This window comes from Equus caballus, chromosome 9 (assembly GCF_041296265.1).
Source record: "Equus caballus isolate H_3958 breed thoroughbred chromosome 9, TB-T2T, whole genome shotgun sequence".
Taxonomy (NCBI): Eukaryota; Metazoa; Chordata; class Mammalia; order Perissodactyla; family Equidae; genus Equus; species Equus caballus.
In genome coordinates, this window is record NC_091692.1 from 88529896 (window position 1) to 88553039 (window position 23144).

The 23144-nt window shown below is 47.5% G+C and overlaps 1 protein-coding gene across 1 annotated transcript in view; it reads right to left on the reverse strand.

The window, feature by feature from the left end:
* The window catches only part of KCNQ3 (potassium voltage-gated channel subfamily Q member 3), a 308693-nt gene extending 295786 nt beyond the window's left edge, over positions 1-12907 (reverse strand). The window contains exon 1 of the mRNA XM_001916524.6: positions 12400-12907. Within this exon, the coding sequence (XP_001916559.4) occupies positions 12400-12785 (386 nt within the window). The 5' untranslated portion in view covers positions 12786-12907. The remainder of the gene's footprint in view (positions 1-12399) is intronic.
* Between the last annotated feature and the right edge of the window lie 10237 nt (positions 12908-23144).

Sequence of the window (23144 nt, forward strand, 5' to 3'; positions counted from 1 at the left end):
CCCTGGGAGCAGGCCTGAGCCAGTGATGGAGTTTGAGGATAATTCTGGGCGGTCCTACACTGCATTCCAGGGCTCTCCAGGAGCCCTGAGCTTCAAATTGACCCCACGGTGACCTGTTTGGGAATGCATCCTTACAGTCTACTTTCTCTTTGCTGTCCTATTTCTCCCACTTTCCCCAAGTTGACTTACTGGTCTTGGAATCAACTCCTAAATCATGCATTCTCAACAGGGATGGTATTGACTCCAGGGGGGCAAAAGTGGATCTTGGGGGATGGAGTTGAGTGAAGAAAATCTTACTCTTTTTATACATCAAGCCCAGACACACATACAGTACACATAGAGATACGCAGTATCTCTATGGTATTAAAATGTCATGGGTGGGAGCAATTATGGAAAGAAAAGTCTAAAAAGATTCCTCAAAGGGGAGATAATGAAAACAAGATTGAGCAACCCTGGGTTAAATAAACCACTTACACTGAGCTCCTCGCCTCAGGGAGCTTCTGGAGGAACACAGGCCAAGACCCAATGAGAGTGCTCTGCCACAGCATCTGCTGAGCACTTTCATGAACTGCTTCACTCAATCCTTTCAACAACCTGGAAGGCAGGGAATATTAGCTCCATTTATCAGATGAGAAACCGAGGCTATTACAAGTCAAATGGCTTGCTGGAAACTACAGAGCAAATGAGCACGAGACTCAGAGTGAGAACTTTGGTTTCCTGGTGGCTGGGCCAGTGTTCCCCAAGCTCTCAGCCACACCTTAGGAGAACCATCTAGAGTGCTTAACCCAACACGGCACAGGGAAATAACTCTATCAATGTCAGTTATCAGTGAAAATAAATCAGGTTTCTATGAAAGGAACAGATGGTGGTGCTGCCCCACAGGTGATATAAGAAACAACCCAAATGGATAAAAACATTAATTATCATTAGCACGACGGTTTTGAATGCCTCAACTCAATATTGAGCACAATGGAGATGAAAGACTTTATATGACTCTTGGTGGAGCACTGGATTTGGATGGAGGGGAGGGTGGAGAAAAGGGGATCTGGGCCCTGAGAATTTCAGCAAAAAGAGAAATCCTCCTTAGCAAGAGGCCAACTGGAGCCTGTGTACAGATGCTTCATCAGCCTGTGCTTGGCTTTAGTCTTCCTTCTGTTCATCTGATCCAGATCCTAAGCCAGTGCAACCCAGAGGACTCAAGCCATAGGTAAGACTGCTCCATTGGTACACAGCTGTTGGAGGACCATGAAGGGAAAGCTCATGGGGCTGAACAGAAGCCAGCCTTGGAAGACCTGAGTTTGAGTCCTCCCTTTGTCAGCAGAGTAACCTTAGCCAAATCTGTAACTGCCCTGAGCCTCAGTTTCCTCTTTTCTACAGTTCCTTCCAGTTCTGATAGCCTCTGAGTTTTGTAATTTGCCAAGTGCCTCTCTCCGTGCCAGGCCCATCAATCCCATGAACTGCCATTAAGTAACTATCTGCTGATGAGTTTGGTTAGACTTGCTGATTACTAAGCCTTGCTGGTTTCATTTTCTGGACGGACATGACCAGGTGGAGAAACAGCCATAACTGATATATGTCGGGTGAGATAAGGCAAAAGCTGGGATTTTAGGAAAGGACAGGGGTAGGGAGATAAATAGTGTGATGGTGCTAGTGGTTTTCCATTAGTACAGGTGGTCTCGACCGGAGGAGCATACTCCCCTGGCAGAGTGTTTTCAAGTCATGTTGGATAATATTTCACCTCATCCCCACAAAAGGACATGGATCAAGGTAGAAATGGACTCGAACTGCTATGGCAGTTTACAAAGACTCTCAGGGGTCAATGGCAAAGAAACTCTATGTATAGGCTGCCTGCTCCACACATATAACACTGACTTAGGAAAACCAGATCTGGTGATTTGTCAGAGGGACCTGCTGTAACAGCTATAGTTACTAACACATGTAAAGCAGACACCTGGTGGTGCTGCCCAAGAGGGAAAATGACGCAAATGAAATGAAATGATGCAAAAGCATTTGGTTATTACTGATATGATGGTTTTACATGCCCTGACTCAACTGCTATATTCTACAGGGTCCAGATGATTTCATTCATCTCTTGAAGAAGGGGAGGATGGAGAGGAGGAAAAGGAGACCCAAGCCCTGAAGGCTTCAGCTTGGAGAGAAGCCCACCCTAAGAGGAAGCCCATCAGAGTCTATGTAAAGGACGCTCCACGAGTCAACTGTAGAAGTATTTACTCTTATTCTTCATAAACCACACGCAAGAAGCAATCTTGTTCCTGAGTTACAACCCAATTTGTTCTCTCAAGAAAACATTTCAAACAAACTCTTCTATCCCTTCTGTGCCAGAATCAAAATTCCCCTCCAACAAGGCCACGATTTGGACGGGATCTGATTTTCATCCTTTGAAACCCACACACTAGAGGTGGCCTGAAACCTTGGGATTGACTTCAGTCTTGTCACCTCCAAAACTTTTCCTCTTCATTCTCCCAAAAGGTGTTCCCGTTAGGGAAGCTGACACCCCTGGAGACGGAGGTGCTAAGGTAGACCGTTAACGGGTTCCCAATAAAAATACGCAGTAATGATCGGGTGATGCAACACAGACAGACACGTGGCAAATCTGCACACAGGCAAATGCTTAAACCTAAACAGAGAGGTCCCAACCGTGGGACCTATTTGATCCTTCCACAGCTTTAGGAAAGTGCTACCTCAGAATGCTGCCCCCTCTGTAGTTTTCAAAGTTTCCACATACTGTCTCATGGGATTCTCACACCAATCCTATGCAGTGGGTATCGCAACACCCATTTTGCAGACTGGGATAAGTGAGGTGTCTGAACCACACAGTTAATGCAGCTCTCCTAACAGCTCATCCAATGCACTTTTGACAAACCCACAGCTGTCTTTGGTCATCCCAAACCAGAGCCACACAGCAGTGTCCAAAAAGGCTTTTTATTCAATCCACATTTGGATTTTCTCCCTGCTATCTTCACACTGCCCTGGGGTTAAAAGCTGCAGCAAATCTTGTTTTCATTCTGTCAAAACTGCAAGACCCAGACAAAAAAGAAAAAAGGAGTAGGACTTTGATCTTCTGAAAAATACCACAGGATTACTCTTGCTTTATGAAACTTAAACATTAATGGAATTCTTTACATGAATACAAATTTGAAAGGCAAGCATCCAAATAAGGCAAGAAAAATAATTTAGTATTCAATTTAATGGAATTTGGCCTTCAGTTCTCCAAGTAGGAGGAGGAGACTGGTCATCAGTTGGACAAATGGTAGATACCTTCACCTTACCCCTAGCTGCTCACACCTCCGTGGGAGAAGTCTTCCTTAACACAACACAGAAGGGGTAACAGTGCCTTCCTCCTTCTGCACACCGAGGTTCCAAATTTGCATTCTACTACTGCCTTTGCTAGACTCTTTCAATTTAGTTGTTTCCAGTCTCACTCTCTATAGGAAAAGAATAATTGCTCATCTCCTTCACCAACCTGGCACAAAGCTTGGCACTTGACTCAGCACGTGTGGCCTTGAAATGAATGCACCTTTCTACTACATACTTGTCATTACCTGGACAAAGCCTGAGGTGCAGAGGAACCTTAAGACACGATCTCTACAGAGTCCCTGAATCTAAGAAAGCCCGTTCAGCTCAGCCAATGGTTCTCAGGCCTGGCTTCATACTGGAATCACCTGAGGATCATGCCAGGACCCCCAAAGACCAATGGGACCAATTTCTGGGGTGAGGCTTGTCATACGTATTCATCTATGTGTTCTGTGTTGTTTGCGTGAGTTTAGTCTTTTTTTAAAAAAAAGTACTAAAAAAATTTTTTTAAGTTAAAAGACAAATATAATATACCCTCTTCACCTAGATTTTCCAGTTGTTAATATTTTCACCACATTTGCTTCCTTCTGTCTCTTCCTCTGTGTGTATTGTGAACACATTCACACGCACTTAGTCTATATGTGAGTTGAACCATTTGAAAGTAAGTCGCAGATATCACGACATCTCACCACTAAATATTACACCATGTAGCTCTTAAAAAATAGAACATTCACCTACATAACCACAATGCAATTATAAAACTCAAGAAGTTTACATTTTGATATAATAATGTTATCTAATATGGAGTCCATGTTCAAATTCTTAATTGTCCCTACAAAAATATCCTTTTGTGTTATTTAGTTTTTAATCGAGGATCCAATCAAGGATCATGAATTGCATTTGTTTGTGTTTTTTCCAGCTTTATGGAGATACAATTGACATGTAACATTGTGTGAGTTTAAGGGGTACAATGCGATGATTCGATATACATATATATTATGAAATCATGACCACGATAAGATTCATAAACACATCCAACATCTCATGTACTTGCCTATTTGTGTGTGTGTGTGTGTGGTGAGAATCTAAGATCTACTCTCTTCCAACTTTCAAGTATACAATACACTCTTGTTAACTCTGCTGTCCGTTAGATGCCTGAAACTTACTCATCTTACAATTGCAAGTTTGTACCCTCTGACATCTTCACCCATCTTCCCCACCCCCAGTCCCTGGGGACCACCAATCTGATCTCCGTTTCTGAGTTCAGCTTTTTTAGATTCCACACATAAATGATATCATAGTATTTGTCTTTCTCTGTCTTGACTGATTTCTCTTAGCTTAATGCCCTCAAGTTTCATCCATGTTGTCGCAAATGAGATGATTTCCTTCTTTGTTATGGCTGAAAAACATTCCATTGTGTGTGTGCATTTATACTGCATCTCCTTTGGATATATACCCAGAAGTGCAGTTGCTGGATCATATGGTAGTTCTATTTTTAGTTTTTTGAGGAACTTCCACACTGTTTTCCATAGTGTAAGCTGTACCAGTTTACATTCCCACTAGCACTGCACAAGGGTTCCCTGTTCCCCACATCCTTGCCAGCACTTGTGATCTCCTGCTTTTTGATAACAGCCATTCTAACAGACGTGAGGTGATATCCCATTGTGGTTTTGACTTGCATTTCCCTGATAATTAGTGATGCTGAGCATCTTTACATGTACCTGTTGGCCATTTGTATATCTTCTTGGAAAACTTTCTATTCAGGTCCTTTGCCCATTTTTTAATCAAATTATTTACTTTCTTGCTCTTGAGTCATATGAGTTCCTTACATATTTTGGATATTAACTCCTTATCAAACATATGGTTGCAAATATTCTCTTCCATTCCAGTTACCTTTTCATTTTGTCGATCGCTTCTTTTGCTGCACAGAAGCTTTTTAGTTTGATGTGGTCCCATTTGTTTGTTTTCATACACTGCCTTTGGCCGTCATGTCTCTTTTAGCCTCCTTTAACCGAGGCAGTTCTCCCCATCTTTGCTGTTTTCAAGACATGGACTCTCACAGGTTGCTATGATGCTAGATGTCTCACAGGTTGTCCCACAATTTGAAGTTATCTGTTATTTCGTCACAATTGGATTCAGGTCATTTTAGGCACCTCTGCAGGCATGTTTTACATTTCCACTGTTACTTCAGGAGGAGGGTAGCGTCCATTTGCCTCATTATAAACAAGTTGATGACTCTGGTTCCAGCGGAGTCTGCCAGGTTTTTCTTAAGGCACCTTCTTGCCTAGAAGACTCCCATGTATACTGAAGTCCGAGAAGTCTTGCTACACAAAGTGTGGTCTGCAGACCAGCAGCTGGTCCTCCTGGGAACTTTTCAGAAATGCCCCTACAGGGCACCTCACCCAGAAGGGTAGAGTTTTAGTCCCTCTCTGTGACTCTTCTTCCATTGAGGATGATGGTGACATGATTAAGAGGGTACTCATAGTGGATGGAACGCTCCCGTGTGATCCCACCTCTGCCATTTAAGTAGCTTCAAGAGCCTAGGCAAATCACAGCTCCTCAGAATCTGTTAGTCATTTGTAAAAGAGAGATGCTGTGCACCCTCGCCTCCAGCATGGACGGCCACTTGAAAGGAGTCCATTTCCTAGACAGTGACATACCAGGCACCTGCGGTCACAGTCCCTCCCAGATCACAGCCTCACTGATGCTGGAGATTTGATATTGTGGGGTTGTTGTTGTCAAGCCCTTACTTGACTTCTCCATTCTACTTGAGGGGTTTGAAAACGTCATAAAAAAGAGAGCCAGGAAGAAGGCCAGGAGTCGAGAAAATGAGAAGAAAATAAAATGAGATTATTAGAAAGGGGAAGGGGCATGAATTTTATGAGGGTGTAAGAAGAAGGCAGATTAAATATGATTGAGAGGGGAAGCGAAAAGGAAACAACATTTGCTGAATATCTACAATGTATTGGTGAAGGTCATTGAGGGGACGTGACCGCCAGTTGACCCTTGAGCTGGACCCAGGCAACTGGAAGCTCCTCACCCCTCCCCTGTCCTTGGAAAGTACGGTCTACCCACCATTCCCACAGTGGGAGACATTTCAAGGATCTGGGCTTGAGAGAGTAAGATGTTGAAACCACCTGGACTGTGTACGTGACAGAAACCCATTAGGGCCTCTATATAAACTTTTAAGATCTACTTGTCTTGCGGCCACCCAAGACAAGCCTTATAAATAAGTTCTGTCGCTTCTTAAACCTGCCACCTACCAGTCTGGAGTGGTCTGCCTCATTCTTCCGTCTCTGCTTGCCCTCCACGTACCGGGGCCAGTTTCGGATTTCACCCAGGAAGCTTCCGACATTGTGAACCAACACAACGCCATGTTTAGGTGTTTTATATCATCATCTCAATTAAATTCACAACAACCCTGGAAGACAGGCATTATTATCTCCACATTAGAAATAAAGAAACTGAAATCCAAGAAAGTTGAGCAAACTGCTCCAGGTCACACAGCAAGGAAAGAGCAGAGCTGGATTAAACCCAGGTCTGACTCCAAAGACCACACTCTTACCACCATACTCCTTCTGGGTGAGGTGTCTTATAGGTGCATTTCTGAACAGAGAAGGCACGATGAGATATCACCTCACACCCACCAGGGTGGCTACTATCAAAAAAACAAGAGACAAGTGTTGATGAGGATGTGGAGAAACTGCTCACTTTGCACACTGTTGGTGGGAATGCAAAATGGTGCAGCCATTACGGAAGACAATATGGAGGGTTCCCCAAAATTAAAAATAGAACTACCATATGATCCAGAAATTTCCACTTCTGAATTGAAAAGAAGGATCTCAAAAGAATTGAGATGAGGATCTCAAAGAGATATTAGCATTTCCACATTCACTGAAATACTATTCACAATAGCCAAGATGGGGAAACAACCTAAATGTCCATCAACAGATAAACGGATAAAGAAAATGGAAAACTATTCAGTTTTTAAAAAGAAGGAAATTGTGCAACATGTGATAACATAGATGAACCTTGAGGATATCATGCTAAGTGAAATAAGACAGTCACAGAAAGACAAATACTGCACATTCTACTTACATGAGGCATCTAAAATAGCCAAATTCAGAGAATCAAAAGTAGAATGGTGGTCGCCAAGGGCTGAGGGAGGGGGAAATACAGAGTTATTAATCAATGGGCATAAAGTTTCAGTTAAGCAAGATGAGAGATCTGCTGTACAACACTGACCTATAGCCAACACTTAAAGATTTGTTAAGAGGGTAGATCTCATGTTAAATGTTCTTACCACAATAAAATAAAATTTAACAACAACAAAAAAAAGAATGACAACTCTTCAAAATCCTTGGTTCTTGACAATGAGAAGAAAACTGCCAAAATTGAGGTAGGAAATGTAAAGAGGAAGATTAGTGGGGTGAAAAACAGTAGGGATGGACTGAGATGGTGAAGAAGACCAATATCGAGTGGGAAATGAGAAAGAATAAGATACATGGGGGCAGAAAAGGAGGAGAATGGGCTAAACAGAGTCGGAGAAACAGAATAGCTGAGAGAATTGAAGCCAGCACGGTCTAGAAAAGAAAATTAATGTCCCTTCAGTAATGATACAAGTTGTAGCACTGGCTGAGATGCTGTTGGAGGTATTCCTTCCGCCCGGGCTGGGAGGTTGACCAGATGACCGAACTCTGAGATTTCTGTTAATATCAATGATGTTATCATTAGAGTATATGTTCTATTGGGGCAGAGACTGGATTGTCTTGTTTTGTTTTGTTTACTGTTATATCCCCAATGTCTAGAAGAACTTCTGCACAGAGAAGGCACTCAAGAAATATCTATTGACTGAATAATATTAATAACACAAGTAACTATTATTGAGCATTTATTCTATGCAAGGTGCTCTTGGTTGCACAAAAGCCTAGACTGGAACATTTTTCAGATGAAGAAACTGAAGCCCAGAGACACCCCAACTTGCCCAAGACCATACCAGCTGAAAGAGGCAAAGAAAATTTGGAAAACTAAATTTCTCTCACCCCAAACTTGCTAACACTCTGTCTTACTGAAGTGTCTGAGTGGGAGTCCAGAGTCTCTCCTCCCCCTGGGGACTGTAGATCCTTTAGTCAACACTCCATGTCTACCAGCCAGGCTGCTATATTCCAGAGCGGCTGTTGGGTCCTTGCATCTCACCCCTCAGTCTTACCTGTCAGATGTCCCTGGGGCCAGCCCACCTCAGAATGCAATCAGTGGGTATTTCTTGCAATCATTTCCTCTTGGTCTGTCAACAGGTGCATGATTGATCGTACCCAGCTGGCTGGAGAGACATGGTCAGGCTTGCACAGTGCCAATCCAGCAACAATGCCAAGATGAAGCCAGCATCTCTCCACTAACAGGCCAGGAAGTAGAAGTCCCCAGACAGCCTCAGGACAGGCACAGTGGCAAGTGTGTATGACTTTTAAGGTGACGCCTATTCAAAATCAACCAATAAATACTCAGTGCCAGATGCTGGGCTAATTTCATTCATACACACTATTTTCTTTAAGCCTAAAAGCCACCCTGTGACAGGGCAGTGTTATCATTCCCAATTTACAGGTCATCCTCAACATGGCTCATGCAAAGTCATAGAGACTTAAGGCAGAATCCAGCTGCAAACATCAAGTCCAGCACATTTTCCACGACCTTGTAACCCTTTTCAGCCATAAGGCTAAGGGAGCAGAGAAGCAGTCAGCCTCACTGAGGTTAAAGCATGGTCTTCCACCTTTCCCCCCTCCCTAGAGCCCAGTTTAAGCCTTCTAAGAGCTATTCTTATCATTAAAATCCTACAGTGCTGACTTCAGGTACTTCTTGTTGTTGTGATAATAGTAAAGCCATAAAAAACAGAGTCTTGGTTAACCTAAGAGTATTCTTTCACTCATTCATTCAGTGAACACTTACTGAGGAATGACCATGCACCCTGCAGCCTGCTGGGGACTGAGGATGCTAAGGAACAACTCAGCCCCTGTTCCCAAGTAGGTCTCTATTCAGTAGGGGAGACGAGCAAACAGACCAAGCCAGTCCAATGTGTGAAATCCTATGGTTAGGGATGTTGCATAGGAGGGGCAATTCTAGCTCAGCCTGGAAGGTCAGGGAAAAGCTTCCCAGAGGAGGTGACACTGGAGCTGGGCCAAGGTGAAAGTGAGTAGCCAGGAGAAAGTAGAGGATAGGCATTGAAGGCAAAAGGAGGGGGGGCTGGGTGGATGGACTCTGATTTCCACATTTGTTGTATTCTACCTCCAGGACAGTGGGGGAAAATCGCATCTTATGGGTCTGGTTCATTGGGGGGAAAAAAAAAGCATGCACTAGACTGTGAGCCCACAGTCAGCCCAATTTCCTGGCCCCCTTATGCATTAGCCACGACCCAGAACAGGATAATGGATGCTCTGAAGCACGAATTTCAATGACTTGCAAGATCCTGAATCACCAATGAAAGGTTCAATTTTGTTCACTGGACTGGACTTCCTCCTAAGCTGGAGGAAGGATGGACAAGGCATCCACACACTAGGTATGCTGCATCAGGAGCTCAAATCTGATCCAGCACAGGTTTTCCTGTAAAACTCCCAATTAATGAGAATCCACAATCCCACCCCACCCCCAGCCCAGCCACATTTCCCTAACCCCGTGGTTCCCTGAGTTCCGACCAGCCCCTGCTTTGATTCCAAACTCCATTTCCAGCTATTTGCCAATTGAGCCAGGAAGCGGAGCCAGAGGCATTACCCAAAGCGTGGTGTTATCAATAGAGCAGGGCGTTACCCAGTGATACCTAGAGAAATACCCAGGGTCGCCCAATTGTTGGCAGAGGGTCAGAACTGGGATCTGGGCTCGGAAACATTGCTGACCCACTGCATTCAAACGTGAGCTCCAGAAACATCAGCTACGTGATCTCAGACAAGTGGTTTTATCTCTTGAAGTTTCCATAGCCTCATCCATAAAATGTAGATAATTCCCACATCACAGGACACTAGTGAGAATTCAATGAAGTAAACGATTTGCATGTGTGGAAGCGCTTAGTTAGGTATTCAACTCTTCCTTCTCCCATAGTCTGAAATTTTTCTGGAACCTCTCTGGGAAGTGAGGCTACAGGTTTTGGCATTCTTAAACCTGCTTCCAGGTGATGGAATAATTCTAGGCAAGGATCAAATTGAGGCTCTGTCAACAACAGGCCTTAGCTCCCACTTCCCCAGACTGGGTAAGGCAGGGCTGGGGTGCTGGCTGGGAAAAGTGGTAGGAGAAGGAAGAGGGAGCCCAAAGCTCCAGGGGGACCCCAGGTTGGGAAGACAGCCAACACGTACTGAACGCCATTTATGTGCAAAAGGACACTAAGTCTGTTTATATTTGTGTGCACTCAAATAATTGCTGTGGGGTTTTTTATTATCACATATTCCACTATTAACTTCAGTTCAACTTAACTAAATACAGTGCTAGAGACAGAGAGATGAATGTATTTTTAATCCCTTTTTATCACCCGAAGAAACCAAATGGAAGGGCACCAATTGCTAATCCTTCTCTCCAGCCACTAACATCTGCAAATACGTGTGGATGTGCATGCCAAAGGCTGGACCACTCAAAATCCATGTTCCTGGCTGGAGCCTCCCCTCCCTCCTACTGGGTCCTCGGTTTCCGGGGAGGCACCCTCTCCAGTCTTCAGTAACCTCTCTGAAGAAACCTGTTGCCCAGTCTGAGGTCCTGGGCAGACGCCCCCACCTGGTGGCCAGATCTGGAAAAGCCTTTCCAACCAAGGAAGATTGGCAGGTAGTGTAAACTCGAAGGCTCCCTGAACGCTTCAGACCACACTGGTTGTGGCTCAACTGGAGGAAGACAGAGAGGAATACCCACTGCTAAAGGCACAAGAGGGGTCAAGGTCACAGACAATTCCCCACCAAAACGCTGGTAATGGTACAACCTCCTAAGAAGCAGCCATCAGGATGACTAAGCCACAGATAGGAGGCCAGGGGTAACAGCAAGGGTCCTGCCAGCCCCGAGGTGTGTGCTGACAGCCTTGATTTCCCCTCCTGGGCGAGGAGCCACCACTGCCATCCTCCCTCTCCCCAAATACAGGAGAATTTGGTATCAGGAGTGTCAAGCGCAGAAGGGAGTTCCAGCTTCCTTCTGGCCACGCATTTACATCCTGACTAGCAAGGAGACTCTTTCGAGGGGATGGGTGCCTGGGGGCAAACCTCCAGCCCAGGCCCCTCACATTCCCACTGCCCCTGGCCAGCCAAAGGGAGAGAACGGCAGCAGCTGAGGGTGAAGGGATATCAGGACCAAACCACGGAGATGTTCCAGCCAGAATAAGCCCCGGCCCCCACCTCCAGGCTGTGAAGCCCCAGTCCCCCAGCCTGGGCTTAGACACTGAGATATTCCCTCTCTCTCTCCCTCTCCCTCTCTCTCTCTTTCTAGTTAACTTACGAAAAACAACTCAAAGACATGCATTTTGACCAGTCCAAGCCCCGATACCAGGTTTTTTCTTTACCAGGATGGAGCCCTGAAAAGGGTGGCACAAGCAAGCAAACGATACCCGCGCTCATGCACACGCGTACACACACACACACACACCGCTCTGGGCAGTGTACCACTCCCATCCCCAACTCCAGGATGTATCATCTAAACTCAGCAACGATCCCAAGAGAAGGGACCCATCCCAAGCAAAAACACAGCGCGCATGGGAGGGTCCGCTTTATCCTGTTCAACCTCCACATGAATTGGGAAAACCACATAATTCTTTTAAGCTTCGACAGCAACATCCGGCGAAGGGACCATAAATGCGCACCCGCGCACACAGACATGCCAATCCAATCGCCAGATTAGCCGAGGAGCCACGCTTAGATCTTTTAGGCTCTGGTGTCCCGCACCCTCAAGGTGGTTCACAGACACACAGTCATATACAGCGAAGAAACACACATGGAGGGCACACTGGCCTCCAATTCAGCGGACCGGCACCCCTGGGCTTTAAAGCCCCAGAGCCGTCCTCAGCTCCAGCCCCCACCCCGAACGCCAACACGCGCCGCCGCCGAGGGACGCCCCGAGCGGCCGGGTACTCACACAAGCGCGTGGTAGAGCAGCGCCCAGCCCCGCGGTCTCTCCAGGGCGTCGTAGATCAAAGTTTGGATGCGCCGGTACTTGGCGTTGTTCCTCTTGACAGGGCGGCTCAGGGGGGTCTTGGCCAGGAGCCCGATGCCCTGCGGGGTCCTCCGCAGCCCCTCGTCGCGGCCGCCGCCCTCCAGCAGCAGGGTCCCATCTTTGTCAGCTCCGGCCCCGAGCGCCAAGGTGACTTGCTCCACATCGCCGGGCGCCAGCCCCACTTTCCGCTCCTCGTCGCCGGCCGCCGCCGCGTCCCCTCCGGCCGGGTTAGCGGCCCCGCCGCCTCCGCCGCCCCCGTCGCCGCCGCCGCCAGCCGCCCCCGCCGCCCTGCGCGCCTTGAGCCCCATCTGCCTCGCCTTCTCCGCTGCTGCTCCGGGAAGAAGGGGCGCTCGGGGTGCGTGGACGAGGCGGCGGCGGCGGCTGCAAGCCCGGGAACTCCAATGCCATGATCCGCGCGCCCCTCCCCACCCACCCCCCCCAAAAGCAGGCAAAGGCGGGCCCCCCGGGGGGCAGGGGAGGCCGGGCCGGGGGGAAAGAAGTCACATCCCGCGCGGGTCAGCCGCGGGACCCCGAGGGGCGCGGGCCGGGGGCTGCGGGGAACGGGCGAGGGCGCGCGAGGCAGGCGCGGAGAAGCTAGGGCGCGCGGCAGCGGGAGCCTGGCACCGGCGCTCCGGGGCGGCGGCGGCGGCGGCGGCACCCAGGCCGGCGAGCCCGAGACAGCATCGCAGTTTATTTACGAGCCCGGTGCCAGCCGCCCGCCCGCCTGCCACACGCGCCGCCGCCGCCGCCTCCTCCCTCCTCCGCTCTCCCACCCGCGCCCCTCCCCGCCCGCTCCAGCCTCGGCCCCGCAGCAGCAGCCAGCGAGCGAGCGCGCCGCGGGCAGAGCGCACGCCGCTCCCTCCCTCCTTCGCCGGGGTGGGGCCCCATTGTCCCGCCCCGTCGCGGCGGGAGGCCCCGGCGGCGCCCCGCCCCTCCCGGCGGCCCCCCACCCCTGCGCGCCCCGCAGGCCGGGAATCGCCGGGCCGCCGCCCCCGCCGCCGTGCGCTCGTGCGCTCGCGGCCGCCGCGCGGGGCTCCCGCGCTCCCGTGGGCGTTGGGGCTTTCCCCGGGCGGGGCGGGGGAGGGGAAGGGCGGAGGGCTCGCGGGGGCTGGTGGTATTGACTCCGTCCCCACCGTTCCCCTGGCCGGTGCAGCTTTACGTTTTCTCTTCACCTCCCAACCCTGCTTCTTGGCTTCGGAAGTGAAACCCAAGTATCTGGGCTGGCCAAGGCCGAGCGCACCAGGAGGATCCCTCTGCTCTCTGCTCGTGGCTCCCTATTCCCTCTGGTTCATGGCTCATGGGTTTATGGTGGGTAGTTCCGCCCTCATCCCCCTTGGCCCTTGAATAGCACCTCCACCCGCGTGGGTGAGCACAGCGCTGAAGAAATGGAAAGAACACGAGAATCGGCTTCTCTCCTAACTCATGCTCTAGGCGAGTCCTTCCCTCTCCTGCCTGTTCATTCATTCAGTTAGTAAACCCACATGAGTGAGCTGCTCCTGAGAGCGGCAGTGTTCTCTGACCAGGGCATCCGAGGTCATGAAGCTCCTAAAGCCTGCATTCTAGACGGGTGGAACACAGTAACGGAAAAACAAACATAAACAGTCTAATTTCCAATACTGGCCAATGCTTTGAGGAACAAAATAGGCTGTTGTGCTAGAAGTGGGGAGCTTCTTTGCACTGGCTGGAAGACGACGTTTTGAGGTGAGACCTAAATGACAAGCTGGAACAATTATGTAAATATATACAACAGCCTTCCAGGCAGTGGAACAGCAAGAGCGCAGGTGAAGTGTGCCTGGAGCTTACTGAGTGCAGAGGCGAGTAGAGGAAGGGGAGGCCGCAGTGAGGCGGGTTCTGCGTGTGTAAAGCCGGGGCAGAGGACAGGGGGCGCCGTGCGCTCGGAACCCAACTCCTCCCCTCCCTTCCCCATCGCCACCGTTACAGAAACCATTCCTTCCCGCTGCCCTGTGGTACCTGGTGCCTCCGGTACTTCGCACTCTCTCCCCTCCTGTCTGCTGGCTTGGGTGGAGGCAGGGGCTCTGAGCAAGGCCAAGTCAGGGATCTATCCTTAGAGTCTAAGGAAAGAGTGATCAGAAGGCCTGCAATGGAATGCCAGCTCTGGATTTGCCTGGAGGAGTCGGCCAAGGAGAGTGAAAGATAGAAGCGAAGGGGACAGGAGCAGAAGGGAGGGGAGGACAGATGGGGGAGTGGAGGAGGGGCGAACGGATGGGGGAGGGAAAGAGGGATGGAGGAGGAGAAGAGACAAGGAAGTATGAGTGTATGGGCTGGGGAAGGAGGAGGAGGACCTTTATGAATGACCGTCTGGGCAGAAGCTCAGAAATCTCAGAACCAAGGAGGGTAGAGTCTCAAGAAGGGACTTAAACTACGTACAAGGCTGAAATCATTAAAACAGTGTGGTATTGGCACCAAAATAAAGCGCTTGATGCAACAGAATAGTTTGCTGGCAAAGTGACTCCAGTATGAGAACTTAATACAAAACAAGAAGAGTTATGACAACCCGATGGAGAAGGATTATTCATTGGTCAGTGGGCTGCAGGATGGGTTTTGTGAAGCTTGCATGAACTGGCATATGGAAACGTGATTCCATGCACCCTAGGACCCTTGTAAATGTTTACCCATAGATGAGTGGTCAGCCATGAGTTGGAGCATGGTAGGTAACTAGTCAGTGCAAACTCTACAAAGGAGAAAAAGTGAAGAGAAAGGGAATTGCCTGGGTGAGAAAAGCTCCAAATGGAAGCTGAGCTCTCCAAAGCATGCTCCCGAAATTTGTTAACCCTCCACCACCCACCACGCCAACACTGACGTGTACTTTCTCTCCCAGTCCAGTCTCAACAACCTGGCCAACCACTCTGCCCTTCACATTGATTTGAGCACCTTTTCTGACGTTGTCCTTCCTCCTCCATCCCTTCCTGTTTTATTTATTCATTACATGTATAATGATCATATTTGCATTTTGTTTACTTGTTTACTATTATCTTACCAAGCAAGAGCGGTGACTCAGCATCCTATCCCTGAAGCCCAGAAGAATGCCTGTTACATAGAAGGTTCTCGGTATTTATTTACAGCGTGAATGAATGAGGAATAAGTGAATGAGGAATGCAAAGCCCCCAGAACAATGCCGGGCACCCAATGAAGACTTCACTGTCTGGTTGTGTATGAAATTTTGGTTTTTGTCTTCTATCATTGTGAAAGTCTTTATTCTTAAGAAGGCTTAGTACTTGTTGCAACTTAGCAACGTGGTGACAGAAACATTTGACAGTGCTTGAAAGCCTCACTGGATAAGCATAAAAGGAGACCAGTCAAGGACCACATAGAAAGAAGACATGAGAATTCATTACTGTGCGATTAATCAAAAGTTCAGATTTCCAAAATGACAGCCTGGACCCTCAGGCCCATGCAGAGGCTTCTATTTTAATGAGAACCGCAGACTGTCAAATATGAATCTTTTAAGATCAAGTGCAGGGGCTGTGTTCATACCTCCCGTAAATGGTGAGGTAGAGTCAAGATCAGATTCGTGACTCTGATCCGATTGAATCCAATGATAGGGAAACTGCCAGGTGGTTTGGAAATTGATTTGTTTCAATGGTTTTATAATCCACTGGGGAGTGTGGCTCAGATTTCTAATAAGGGGTTTGGAAATATCATTACAAATGGGGTGTACCTTGAGCGCCATTTTGGGGGCTGTGTAAACTCAACACTCTATAGCACAGATTCCAGCTAAAGGAATCCAAACATCCTCTAACCCATTGAAAGGAATCTTCTTTGAGGCCTAAAGTCCCCAAGAGCCTCAGGTACTAAGCAGGTGTTGGTACCAAGACAGAGTTCCGTGACAGAGTATCTGCAAGGGCCAGGGTGGGGGCGATGGCGCAGACAACAGGACATCCCCGCCTGGCGTTGCAGCCCAGCTCCGTACAACCTCCATGTGTGACCTTGAAACCCAACCGCATCCTAGGCCTCACATTAGCTACCTGTTCCCCATCCTCCATGCCTTTGGTTTTGTTTTCCATCTTCCTGGTTTTCATCTCCCTGCACATCTGGGTGGATAAACTGTTTCTCCCTTGCAGGTGAGGAGCCTTCCTGAGGATGAGTAAGGAGAGACAGCCAAAAGAGCGTCTCTGAGCCTCAGTTTCTGTCTCTATTGTAAATCCTTCTTCCCTGGGTTGTAAGTGTCTAGGGACGAGATGAACAGAACTATGCTTGATTGGAGATGAGGCTCTGGTGTTGATTGTTACTACCGTAATTAAATGAGCCGGGCGGGGTCTCAGTTTCCCAGGTACACGCTCATGGGGCCCTGCCTATTCTCTCACCCTGTTTCCAAAACACAATAAATCACTGTTTTAGACCTTTTTTAAATTTACTTTTATTATTTGTTGTGCAAGAAATGCATAGTAGTTGTAGAGAAATTAGGAAATATAACCAGCAAAAAGGCAAGGATAACAATTTGTCATCTCATTACCCAGAAGTCCCCTCTGTTAATATTCTGGTGGCAACGGCTGCCAACTCTACCACAGCATGCCTGACCTGCAAACAGCCGAGACCCCACCGCGCCCCCAATATGGCACCTTCCTTGAGGTCCAGCCAGCCACCTGATGGCAGGTTGATTACAATGGACCTTCCAATCATGGGCAGGGGGTGGGGGAGTGGGGGGATGTGTCCTCACTAGGCTAGACACATCTCCTGGATGCTGAATTGCCTCCCCTGCCCGTGATGCTTCTGCCAGCATCCCCATTTGGGGACTTAAGAATACCTTATTCATCGTCATAGGATTCCACAGAAAACCACTTCTGATCAAATAGTGTGTCCCCAAAATGGTTGCTCTGCACCTGGAAATAAATCTGCCTCTGGGAGGAGCCAGTGAGACAGGTGTTAGCAGCCAAAGAACCCTTTGCTTTTTTTGGAGGCAACAGGGCAAGCTCCAATTTGGGGTCTTGTAGCAACCCAGGCCAAAAAGAAAGATGCTTGGGAAGAAAGGATCCCATGCCTCCTCTAGATGTCTATTTTATTCTTGAAAAATACCCAACTACAGCAAATCGTCACATCTGGTGCCCTCTTCCTTTCTTCCATGCCGTTCCTTTTGTTTTCCTTCTCCTGGACTTCCTATCACTCTGCATTAGGGCAGATGAACTCTTGCTCCCTTGCAGGTGAGCAGCCTTCCTTGGAATGGATAAGAAGAGAGAGGCAGAAGGATGCCCTTGCACACGTCACCCAGAAGATGAGGGCAGCTTAACGTATGGAATTTAGACCCCAAAGACCCAAATTCTAGACCTGGCTCGTGACTTTGAGCTTACTGGCCTTGGGCAGGTTGCTGGGCTTGTATCTAGCCTCAGTTTCCTCATATGTAGAATGGGACAGTGTTTCCTACCCTCCCTGTCTCAGACTTGGTCTGAGCACCATTTGGGATCCATGGTGAGGTAGAGCTTTGCAGCCTGTGATGTACTGTGCACATTGACTATGTTACTCAAAGGCGTCTGGACGTAGACACTGTGGAAGGCAGTTCAAGCCAGGCGTGATGGGGAATGAATGAGCTCCAGCCAAATGGCGCTCACCTCCACTCCAGATGGCGGTAATTAAAGGACTTAGCTTCAATGGTTCTCAGTTGGAAAAAGTGTTTCTTTTTCCTGCCTGGCATTTGCAATTTTTGTATTAACCTTTAAATTTATTTTGTGTGTTTCTTAGCGTCATTTTTGTCTTTTTCTTTTAAAGAATTATATTGGGTAAAACATTCAGTTCATCCATTGAATGAATCCATTCATTCATCCTTCCAGTGAGCATTTATTGATTACCTATCTCATGCATTGCTCTCTATCTGTGGGAAACAGGAGGAAACAAGAAAAGAAAATTGAATAATTCCATATTTAGTTGAAAAGATGAGATAAACAATGCCAAACAACTTACTCATCTCTGTACCGTCATTGCCTTTCAATGACCTGGCTTATAAGAGAGGCTCATCATCATCATCATTACTTGCATTTATTAAGTGCTTACTGCATGCCTGGCACTGGGCTAATTGCTTTATATGGATTATCTTGTTTAACCCTAGTGACAAAGTTATGAGATAGGTATTATGATTTTTGTTCTCTATGTTAACCATGATGAAATGACACTTAGAGAGGTTGTTGAGTACATGGCCAAGACATGACGGTCCCAGGATTCAAACCCAGGTTATCTAACTCTGGAGTCTATACTTTTAACCCCTTGCTGAGAATGCTGTGCCAGGTGGAAGGTTCAGCATATGCAAAGGCTAGGAGTCAAGACAGAGCATGGAGTTTCCAGGGCAAGAGTTTCAGATGGCTGGAGGCGAGCATGATTGGAACAGGGGCCATGTGGGGCAGGCTTGCCCATGTTCCAGACTTGGGAACCAGGAGGTGCTTTATGCCCAGACTGACGCGATCCCAGATGGCTTCAGCGAAGGCTTTCTGATGGCCCTGTGGAGGAGAGGTTGGGAGTAGGAGAAACTAATTCAATAATAGCAGTTACAAGACAGTTGGTGAAGCCCAGCCGAGAGATATTGAGATCCAGAAAGAAAGTGGTGGCAGATCTTGGAGAGGACGGGGGACGGCTACAAGACGCATTTAGGAAAGAAAGACTCCAAGAATTGGTACCTGAAAAAAAGGCAGAGCTTGGTCACGGCTCCCTTGGCATTTTAGAGATGAAAGCAAACCCACTGAGCATCCCGGCCTCCCTCCCTCCCTCCTGACTGCGGGTTCCCTGCGAAGCTGAGCATCCCTCCTCTGGCTCCAGTAATTGGCTCCCTGGGCAGTCTGTTCCTTTCTCTCCACTAAATTAAGCTCCTTCTCTTCGGGTCTTGATTGTTAAAACACCCTATTTGCCCATGCCATTTACATATTCCAATTACCCACTGCCATTTCCCTGCTAATGAGCCCATGTACCTGCGTTCAAGAGCGTCTGGCCCCGAGCCTGCTTGTGCAGGAGGGCTGAACGTGGCAGGCAAAGGCTATTCATCGTGTCTTCAGACGAGCAGTGCCGAGGCTGTTTTCTCACCTTCTTCTCTCCCTGCTGGACCAACTCTCCACATAGCAGACCTTTGTGCCTCATTACCTGCCCCCACAGACATCACGATGCCTTTACCTTAGTGACAAGAAGGAAAGCTCCATGCCAACTGGAGAAGGGCTCCGTGTTCTTATTGCGATCATAAAAGGCCCATTGTACCCTTAGACAATTACATGCGCAGAGCCCATTAAGTCCAAGGTCTTCCTAATTTCCATCACTGAATTCTTCACAGAGGGGAAGCAGATGCTTGGGTGCTAAGTAACTGGACACAGGATAATGAGTGGCTGCACAATGATGCTGAATGGGGAGAACTCCGGCTTTGAGACAGCCTGCTCTGGGCAGGAATCCTGTCTCTGAAAACATTCAGATTTTCCCCCAAGGCCCAGAAGATGGTGTCCCCATATTGGAAACTTCTTCTTCATGATGATAACATTTTCCCCAGGTAATGTGAATATAATACAAGGTGCCAAAATGCAGGTGTTTCATAAGAGGGCAGTGACAGCACAGGTTTTAGTGTTTGAAGACCTAGGCATCAATCCCAACATTGGCGCATCCTGGCTAAGTGGCCTTGGGGAAGCTATGTCAGTTTTCTCGTACTCAGTTTCCTCTTCAGGAAAATGGAGTTGATAACAACTACCTCATACGGTTGTTCTGAGGTATAAAGCAAACTGTAGAGACCCAAAGGACTTGTTGCTGCATTGCAGACAGTTCCTTGGGCTACATTCTTATTGCCAACTGACCCATTACTAATCTCTCTGAACCTCATTTTCCATTGTTATTCTTATTACCTCCATATTATATATTAAATATTATATCCATAGTAATAACTTCCTCAGAAGACTATTGAAGGACGAGATAATTCAGCTCATGGATGACATTACATTATGTAGAATTTAACGTCTTGACTCCTTTTGATGCTATAAATTGATTAACAAAAAAGTGAAAAGAATACCTTATCTTTCTTCCTCAAAGGAAGAACAGCCAAGTTTTTTTTAATCTTGATTTAAGGCTCCCTTTTAAATGAGCGTTCACTTGTAAATTTTCTGTGAACACTGCCAACAGGCTCTGGGAGTGGAAGTCCCAGCCAGGGTTTGCAAACTCCTGTGTCCATGGGGGACCAGGCAGGTGACATAAAGCCGTGGAGTTTATGTAAAGTGTAGTGCACAGCACCTAACACAAGAGGGCGCAGTTCATAAAGGGACGTGGCAAGAATGGTTGCGATGATGATAATGAAAAAGAAGAGGAAGAACAAAAAGAATGAAGAGAAAGAAGAGGACGCTCTTGGGCCCCAGTTCTAGAGCGGCAGTGGTCCTCCTCTATCTGATCCCCATGTCCCAGGTTTCATAAAGGACCACACAAGGACACAGCCCTATTCTAGGGGGAGGATCCCTGTTCTGTGATTTTGTACCTCCCACTCAGGTGTCAAGCTTTCTCTGTAGGTGACATTCCAAGTGATTGTCAGCATCAACTGGAAACCCTCCTTCTTCATTTTTGGTGGTTTGCCGTAAAGCATTTTTCCTATTAAATATTTGTGGCAAAAATAAGAATAAAACAAGACATTAAAATAATCCATTAAATACCATATATTGTTCACATGTCCCATTCTATAGCTGTTATCTTCTTTGAGTTTAAAATATTTTTCAAAACTCCTCGAGTAAGACCAACGTTCAGGATGATGTGCCATTGGTATCCTGTCATATCCAAGCATAGTTCTGCAAACCCAAAGGGCTACACATGCCTGATTTATGAAACATGTTCCTCAACTGACTTTTAGTGGCCAGCATCCATTTAACACTCCAGGAGAGGGTAGATATCTCCACGAGGGTCCCCCCACTATTGGAAGATTATGTCCCAAAACCAAGCATCAGAGTGAGTTCATTTACAAACTTAACCTTTGGCTGGCCAGCCACATCTTCTTTCACTTCTGGAAAAGGGGTCAAATGCTCACAACAGATATCGGTATGGAAAAGACTCTGGCTCCTGTATGTTTGCATCGTGCCTCTGTGTCCAGACTTTTGCATCTCTTAGCACAACCTGATAAGGATTGAAAATTAGGAGGATGATTCCTGTTCAGCATATATTCGTCCTCCCACATCCATGGGAGAACTGGACTTCCCATTGATGGCGGGCTTGTTCCCAAACTTGCTTGGCCAATGGAATACGGGCGGAAGTGGAAATGCACCATTTCCCAGCCTAGACCGTAAGAGGCATCTCATATTTGTGCTCAGCTCTCTGGGAGCCCTGACCCCTCTCTGGGAAGAGCATGCCCCGGCAAGCCCCTGTCCCCTCCAGCCTAGGCCCCAGAATGAGACATGTGGAGCAGAGCCACCTCACAGACCCCTGACCTGTGAACAGGTGAATACACGCTTGTGTTTGAAACCTATTGAAATTCCTGTGGCTGTCAGTATCAGGAAAAATTGAAAATCTGCAAAAGCAATTATTTGGAGTCCTCTTGGTGGAGTGCTGAAACCTTTACAGGGGTTATCGCATCTGTAGGTATCCGCACCTTTGACTGACTTCCACCTGAGGATGCCGTTTCACAACTCTACAGGGATAAAAGTTAACTCGTAGAAAACTGGGAGCAAGGCAAATGAGTTTTGTGCTGTACAGATACAATTGATTTGTACCGTGTAGGAAAGAAAACGCCAAACCTTAAAGTTTATGGCCTTTTGAATATTAACCTGTTTTGCATATTTTAGCAATTTATTTCAGCATTCCTGATTATCTATGTATCTCTCTGTTCAAAATCTCCTTTGAACGGGTCTCAACCTCTTACTGATTCTCACTACTTCATGAGTTGGGTAAAAATCTTTGCCATGTATTCATTTTATATATGCAGGAGGGTTATGTTTTTAACTTTAAGCTCCAGCACTTGTTATGAGGCATTAGCTGACTAGTACACTGGGTTTCTAGCCCAGTCTTGGTCATCAATTCACTGAGCAACTCGGAGAGGCTGCATGGCCTGCCAGTGTCTCACCATTTTTATCTGTAAAGTGAGGGTTTGGGCTAGATAGTCTTTATTCAGTCCTAAAGGTGGTCCTCCCAGGGTCTTGTGGGGTGGGAGGGAGAATGTTATAAACCCATTTTGCAGGCGGAGATGCTGAGAGTCTGAGAGTCTTGACCATTTCCTATAGTCACAGGATCTCTGTCCCTTCCATGTAGTGCACCATCTGCTAGACTACAGCAAAGGGACCTCCAGCTGCACAGACGAAGGCGCTTCGTGTAACACTCAGGCTCCTGCTTAAAGAGAAGAGCAGTGTGTGAGGTCTCATTGTCTGAGCTTGAATCCTGGCTTCACTAACGAGTAGCTGTTTAACCTCAGGCAAACTGTGAAATATCTCTGAGCTTCAGTTTCCCGATACCTGAAATGGGGATAAGAATGCATGCGTTATAATGTGGCCATAAAATGACAAAAGAAATGTGGCAGGCCCAATATGGTGCCTGGCATGTTGCAGGAGCTCTGAAAATGCCAACTTGTCTCCCATCCATTCAACTGACTCAGAAGAACACCTGCTCTAGAGGCAGAGCAGCACGGAGTTCAACTCTTGGCTCTGCCACTTACTTGCTGTGACTTTGGGCAGATGGTTCCATCTCCCTTCGTTCTATCATATATAAAACGAAGGTGCTAGTACTACTTC